The following is a 7,692-nucleotide window of genomic DNA, read 5'->3' on the forward strand; positions in this document are numbered from 1 at the left end:
TAATCAATCCAGGAAGCCTTCTCGACCTTATGTGAGGGGCGGGGCAGCAACACGATCAGATCCCTCACTTCCTCAAGCCCTGGTTTCTTTTCTTCAAACGGGGAAACAACACCTTTGCTATGAGAATCGACCAATGGTGAGAACATAAAAACGTTAAAAAGCACACTGACCACCGGTCAGTCTTGTCACCAGCGCCCGCTCTTGAACCAGCTCCCTCCCTCGGCTCCCCGCCAGCTTCCGGACCAGAGGAAGCCCAGCCTGGTCCCCGGACAGAACTGCCGGCAGTTTCTGGAAGGTGGGAGGAGGGGCTCCCCCCGCTCCTCACTGAACTCTCCGCCCTCTTGCGCCCGGCGATGCTCCCCTCCAGGGGCCACCAGGACCCCAGCTGCATCCCCTCGGGTCCCCCCAGGACCACCTGGCAGCTGGTCTCCGGGCTGCTCTGTGGGTTCTCTGCCCGTCATGAAATGGTGCCACATGGTCTCTATATACAGACCCAGCCGTCTCGGACGTGGGCCCTGGTGCGTGACGTCACGGAGCCAGCAGTGCTTCCCACCCATTATGGCCGGCCCAGCCGAGCCCAGCTGCAAATGGCTTCTCCTGCCTGGGGGGGCGGTTCAGGGGGGGGAGTGTAGGGGGGGGCGGTCAAAGCCCCGACTTGCCCTCCACAGCCGAGGAGCGATCTTATCTTTAATTGACAACTGGCCGCCTGCCATGCCTCGCCTCTGCGGCCCAGGCTCCAAGCCCAACTCTCCCTTTCGCTTCAGGAACAGGCTTCCCTCGCATTCGCATCTTCCCTCCCCTCCCCTCGGCCCGTGTCCTCAGTCCTCACCCGGCTGCTCTGTCCTCTGTCGGTGTGGCTGGGTGCAGACGGCAGAAACCTGGGGAGAAAGCCCGAGAGCTACAGGAGAGGGTGGGGCAGGAACGGACGCTGTCTGCATCTCCCGCATGTCATACCGAGACGCCAGGTCTTTCCGCTCGCTGCTGTCTCTGGCGTAGAGGCTACCATTGTCCCCATTCTACAGACCGGGAAACTGAGGGTCAGCGAGGTTGTCCCAGATGGCTCACCTAGTGAGTGGCAGGTGCAGACTTTAAACCGAGGCCGTATGACTCGATTAAGCCTGGAGTAGGAGGAAGAAGTAAGACAAGAGAAAGGAGACCAGCCGGGCTGGTGTGGCTCAGTGGTTGGGCGTCAGCCCCTGAACCAGGAGCTCACAGTTTGATTCCTGGTCAGGATACATGCCCAGTTTCAGGCTCAGTCCCCAGTGGGGGGCGTGCAAGAGGCAGGACGCTTCTCTCATCATTGATGTTTCTCTCTCCCTCTCCCTTCCTCTCTCTGAAATCAATAAAAACATATTAAAAAAAAAGAGTAAGGAGAACAAACATACACCCAGACCTGGCTGCGTAATTCCCAGGGCCCAGTGCACAACGCAAGCCCAGGGCCCCTTCCGAGCCATGAGTCATTTCAAGTCAGCGGCCGCTGAGATGAAGTCAAGCGTTGGGCCCTTTTGAGCAACTGCCCAGGCCAGAGGCCGGTGAAGCCAGCCCTGCGTGTGCCCTTATGTGACAGTGAGGGGCGGCCCTGTCACTGCCCACCCCCCCACCCTCTCTGGGCCCTGGAGGCGCTCATGCCCCAGCCCTAAGTGGTCCCGGCTGTGCCACCAGCCCCTCGCCGGCCTCGGTTCACCAGCCATCCAGGCTGCACACGGCTGTGGCATCCCCAGGGCCCTGGCCCACATAAGGTGGTGCGACTTCGGGGGGAGGGAGGCCCTGCACAAACATGCAGGGACACAGTGGCGGCCTAAGCGACGGCCTCTTCTTCCAGGGGCGGCGGGAGGCCCCGTGGCAGGGGGACTCAGAACCCGCCTGGGAGGCAGGGGAGGCTCAGGGTGAGGCCTTGGGCAGCTCACGCTTCCTCTCTGAGCACCAGTGTCTCGCTCCCAATGGATGATGCCCGTGGGGGCGGGGTTACTCGGAGGGTGTCGCATTTCTCAGGTGTTGGGATGGCAGCCCAGGGGGGTCCCCACAGACACAGAGCCGGAAAGGAGAGGCGGAGGCGGTCGCTCACACGCAGGAGCAGCTGGACACTCCAGATGTCTTTATTGAGGGTCGAGCACAGCATGACAGTCGAAGGCATGCAGACAGGGTGACAGGGCCCTGGCCTAGGCTTGCCTCAGACACACAGGAGGGGGCAGCTTTAGAAAAGGACCAACACCAGGACCAACGCCAGGGAAGGGCAGGGCGGGCGAGGAGCGGGGAGGGAGAGCCGAGGGAGGGGCAGAGGCCAAGGTCGAAGGGGTCACCCGGCCTCCGCTATTGCACGCATCCTCTGGCCACCGGCCAGGAAGTACAGTATTGCAACTGGTCTCCACTCGCCCGAAGCTTCCCCTTCTCAGACCCCTGAGCCCGGTGGGCAGACAGGCCCCTTCCCTGCCTGTCTGCCCGGCAGCATCATTGAAAACACACGGACGAGGGAGACAGAAAAACCAAAGATTAAAAAAACCCAAAATGCCCCCTCAGTCAAGGACACAGGGAAGGGGGGCAGGGGTGAAAGAAGCTGCAGAGAAGCCCCTGGAAGTCCCCCCACAACTGGGGCGTGGGGTGGGAGGTAGAACCCCAATCTGGGGGTGGGGTGGGGCTAGTGGGGCAGTGACCCCGGGGGGCAGCCTGGCCTGGCACAGGCCACCGCCCACAGGGAAACACCCCCACAGGGAGAGTCTAGCCTGGGCCCACCCAGCTGGACGGGCGGCTCCCAGGCACACTTTTCCTGGGACATTCCACACGCGGCACGTACAACGTGAACAGGGAATCAGTGAAGGGAAGGGAGGGGGTGCCTGGGGGAGGGGCAAGGGCTTGGGGAGACGGCCTGACAAAGACAGACCACCAATAGCACGTGCACTACACACACGAGTACAGTATGTATGAATATAGATGCTATATGTGCATATATATCTCTTCAATCACAACAGGACAAAACGTCGGACCGGGTGGCTCCGGGCCCCAGGGGTCAGACGGGGGGTTTTCCATCCGTCCTGTGCCAACAAGTCTTGCCCAGCGGAAGGTCCTTGCCTGGGTTCCAGAGTCCCCCTAAGCCTCTGGCTTTCTGTCTGTCTGCCTGTCTCTCTCACGTTGCTGCCGCGTTAAGAGAGGGTGAGGACTTCGGCCTGGGCATAGTTGGACGAGAGAGCATCTTGGCAGGTCTCTGTGTTAAAGAGCACAGGTGTGAGACACTGGGACGCACACTTTCGGCTCAACATGGCCTTCAGGGGGCGGAGGGCAAGGAGTTCAGCAAAAGAAAGGGAGACACAAAGAATGAGACGTTAGGAGGAAGGCAGCTGCCGAGGAGGCTGTGGGCTAGAGAGCAGGCCAGGGGCAGAGCTGGGCAGCATGGGGACACAGGGCTCAGAGGCCCGGAAGGGCAGGGATGGGCCAGGGTCCGGGGTGAGTCCCTTCACCACCCTTCTGCCTCCCGGGTGATGTTATGGCTCAGCTCCACACCTGCTCGAGACAGAGGGACCACTAGCCCAGGAGAGAGGGACCCAGCTTTGCAGCCCAGCACAAGGCAGAGGGGGACGCTCCTGCTGGGCCTGTCAGCCCCGAGCCAGCAGCCGGCTGCTGCCTGCCCACTCGGGCTCCCCCCTCCCCTCCCCACCCGGCTCCATCTGCCACCACCACCTGGGGCCCGCCCATTGTTCCAGGGGCTCAGCCATGGCATACCCAGCCCCCCTCCTCCATCAGGCAGGTGGAGTCCCAGGGCTGGAGGCTGAATGCTGACCAGGAGGGCTGGGGAGCCTGAATGTGCCCGTCCTTGTTGAGAAAACAAACCCAGCTGGTCCCAGCTCACAGCCTCGCCTCTCAGAAGCCCTGGGGCTGAGAAGTGGCCTCCAGCCCCGATACAAACTGCACAAACTGAACGTAAGGTTAACTCCCAGGCTGCTCCCCTGCTCGGCGGGAGAGGCTGGGCCCAGCTGTGGAGGAGAGGCTTCTAGAAGCCAAGGAACGGGTACAGGTCCAAGTCAAGATCCAAGGTTAAGTGCACTGGGCTGTCAGATTGTGGGGGAAAGGCGAGGAGCGCCTTCCCTGGAGGAGGGAGGCCCGAGCCTGGGCCAGCCTGGGGCCTTGGAGGCTTGGCGAGGCGCTGGGTCAGGGTCTCCCCTACAGAAGCCAGGGGGCCGGGAGGGGCGTGGGGGAGCCCCTCTCCCCAGGCACTGGGGGCTCCAGCCTGGCACTCCTGCCTCCCGTCGCCCAGGGACATCTGTGCCCAGCACCGGGGCGCCGTGAGCAGGCCCATCCCCGTGGGAGGAGAGGGGGTGGTGGGTGCCGTGGAAACTTGGGCTCCTGACAACTCAGGGGACGGCTGCCACAGAAATAGCCGCCTCAGCTCCCTGAACCAGAAGCGCCAGGCAGGGGAGAAAATAGCCACGGTGCCCGTGCTAAACCGGACGCCCAGCTCGTCACGTCCCCGGCAGAGCCAGGCCCGGGGGCCAGGGGCCAGGGAGCCCTGCGGGGCAGGACCGAGCCGTCCCCGCGAAGGAGCAGCTGGGCCCTCGCACTCGGCCCCGAGGGAGAAGGTCCCTGGCGTCTCCATCCAGAGCCCAGGGCTGTCCTGTCCCTGTCCCTGAAAGGGACCTGCTCCCTCTTAAGGGTGGTCCCATGGGTCCCCTGTGTCTTCTCCACTCTTAGGGGGACACTTCACTGTGAGAGCCAGTGGGAGGCAGGCCCCCGAGACCACAGCAGGGCTGGGCTCTCCCAGCCCCCACAGGGAACAGACCTTCTGGAAGGTGCACCCCGAGCCTGCCCGGGGCTGGAGACGCCGCCGAGTGGGGTGCTCCCGCGCTCCGGAGCGAGCTGACCTTGGCTCCCAGTCCGCCTCCGGGGGTTTTCCCAGCGTCCTCCGAACCCTGTCCTGCCACACCCATCCCTGCCCACCCTGGAGGCAGCAGACACGGCCCCTCTTAGTCACTCCCTCTACCAAGTTGCATAATCTGACTCTAAAAACTGCCAGGCGCATGGCTCCCCTGTCAGCTCTCATTCCCATCAGGTGGAACAGGAAGCCCTGGGCTGGCCCTGGCTGTGGAGGGCCGGCCTGAGGGCCTTGCTCTGCCCACTGCTAGGGACGGGCCCTGCAGCTCGGCTCCCCGCCCTCTCCCGGCAGTGCACCCAGAGTGGCAGGCAGGGTAGCTCTGTCCCCTCACTACCCCTCAGCTGTCCCTGCCAAGGGGCAGCCCTGCTCACACAGTGACTTACAACCCTGTTGTGCTCCTGGCTCGTTAGGTAAATGAATACACTTAATTAGAGAAATTAGATGAGTCTCCGGTTCTGGCAGCAACACAGAGCGCAAGGCTGGGTGGGAGCGAGGGGAGCAGGGGCTGGGCTGGCAGTGAGGCGGCGGAGCGGGAGGGGAGGCAACAGCTTGGAAGCAGAGAAAAGCAGCGAGGCGAGAGGGGCCGAGGCAGGGGCGCAGATGGGGTGTGGGTGTCCCCCGGGGGGGAGGGCCTCCCCGCACCCCCGGCCACAGCGGAGACACTCATGGGACAGCCTTAGTCCTTGCTGCTCTGGGTGTGGGATGGACAGACAGACAGACAGACAGAGACACTGGTTGCCAGCTGTTTGGTTACTGGTTGAAGGCCACAGGAATGGAGATGTATCTGGTTAAGGTGGGACTGTGTGGGGGAGGGCAGGGCTCAGAGACACAGGTCCTGGGGGTGCCGCCCCTCCCGCTCAGGATGGGGGGCCCTGAGGGTAATCCCCTCCGCCCTCGGGTCCAAACCTGAGCATCGTGGGGAGCTGGGTGCTGTGGGGAGAGGCTCAGGGGCCTGGATTCTCCTGCATCCACCCGGCTCCCTGAGGCCCCAGGAGCGGGGCCGGCGGGCATGAGTGTGGCTCCCTGTGTGTGCGGGCCCGGGGGCAGGAGGGCCGGTGCAGCTAAGGGGCCGAGTGTCCAGGCGGCGGGCTGGTGAGGGGGTGTGGAGGGAGGGAGAGCAGGAGCTTTCTCGGAGAGTAGGGCGAGCTGTATCGGGGTGCCAGTGGAGACAGCCCCAGGCTGGCTCCGGCTGCTGCCGCTATGTTGCTTAGACTCCTGGACTTTTCACGGCCTTGGTAGAGAAAAGGCACAGGTCAGAGGGCACGCTGCTCACCGGAGCGGCTCCACGGCCTCGAACTCCAGGGCACCCTGCAGGGCAGGCGGCCCAGCCGGGTGGAGGGGCTGGCCTCCCCGGTCCCCTGAGGGTGGACTCCAGGGCCACACACCCAGCTGACCTCTGCCCTGCGCTGTCCCCAGCTAAGTTCCCCTCCAGGTGTATGAAGATTCAGCGCCCCCCTTTCAGAAGCCCTGGGCAGCACCGCCACCTCCAGGCCGTCCTCACTCTGATGCCAGGGCAGCTACAGGCTCACCGTGGGGCCTGAGTGGCAGGAGGAGCCTGTCCACTCTCTCCTGGTCCTACGTGATTCCGGTGCGGAGAAGTGAGAGCAGCGGGCCTGGCGCAGGGGAAAGTTGCCGAGAGCGCACGGCACGGCCTGTTTCCTGGCAACCCACCTGTTCCCGCTCGGAGGTCACTCTAATTGGCTGAGTTACACGCTGTTGCCAAGAAGCAGTGTGGAGGCATCTCTGTCTTGAAGACAGAGCAGCCGGTCCCCAGGAGCCCCCAGAGATGCAGGGGTGGGACGCAGGCCCCGCGCGCGCAGTGCGACGCCTTCCCCAGGGCCACCTGCTCCCCATACCTCACGGTCCCTCCTCCCTCCGTTCCTTCCACTGAGCCCCTCACAACACTGGGGGGAAAGCAGGGGTGCTCAAGTCCTCCATGAGGCGGGTGCCTGTCCTCATATTCTGGGCTGGCCCCTTAGTGAGCTGCAGCCAGAGTAGCATCTGGGTCTGACCAGGACACCGTGGAAGCCACTGCCCGCTGGGGTGGGGAGCAGGGGGAGGCACTTCCAGGGCCAGAGGATCGGGGTGCGCAAGAGCCAGGGGCGGCCGCAGGCACACAGGAGAGGGTGCCGCGGGCCGAGCACAGCATCCGGGCATCTCCTTCCAGCTGCCAGGTCGCTCCTGTTTCTGTCGCCCAACAGGACTTACGCTGACACCCACCCCTCGGGGCCTGGTGAGGGTCAGGGCACCCCGGGGACCCTGTGGGAACAGTGGTGCTGGGAGGGCCGGGAACAGGGCCTGGGGAGGTGGCTCTGGAGGCCACGTGGGCTGGACAGGCCCGGGGACATCCTTGGGGGGACAGGCTATTCCTGCAGCAGGCACTCCCCCTGCCACAGATGCCCTCCCTGGTCTGGGGTTTGGGGACAGTGAGAAGTGTTGGGGGGATTGGGCTGGAGGAGGGCTGGGTACGAAGTGGCCCGAGAACCAGGGCACGGCTTTGTTAGGGGGGATCAGGGTTGATTCTTAAACTAGGCAGGGCGTGTAGGGAGGTTAGGCCACAGGACAGGGAAGACAGACAGACAGACACACACACACACACACACACAGTGACCAGGGCCCGGGCAGGAACACCTGGTCCTAGCCCTTGGTCCCCAGCCACTGCTGACCGGGCCATCCTTCATCACTCCCGCCCCCCGCAGGCCAGGAGCCCCAGCTCCACCCCCACTTCTGCCAGGGCCTGTGTGGGTCTGGGGGCTGCTGATGGCGCTGCAGCCTTCCTGACGGGAGGCCATGGCTGCCTCTGGGCACTTCCAACCCTTCAGAGCACACCT

The 7,692-nt window shown here is 64.0% G+C and overlaps 1 protein-coding gene across 1 annotated transcript in view; it reads right to left on the reverse strand.

Annotated features, from left to right (window-relative positions):
- Nucleotides 1-2,061: 2,061 nt before the first annotated feature.
- KCNC4 (potassium channel, voltage gated Shaw related subfamily C, member 4) overlaps nucleotides 2,062-7,692 on the reverse strand; it is a 20,569-nt gene continuing 14,938 nt past the window's right edge. The window contains 1 exon segment of the mRNA XM_005860105.2: nucleotides 2,062-3,199. Within this exon segment, the coding sequence (XP_005860167.1) occupies nucleotides 3,138-3,199 (62 nt within the window). The 3' untranslated portion in view covers nucleotides 2,062-3,137.

Source organism: Myotis brandtii, unplaced genomic scaffold (assembly GCF_000412655.1).
Source record: "Myotis brandtii unplaced genomic scaffold, ASM41265v1 scaffold131, whole genome shotgun sequence".
NCBI classification, from domain to species: Eukaryota; Metazoa; Chordata; class Mammalia; order Chiroptera; family Vespertilionidae; genus Myotis; species Myotis brandtii.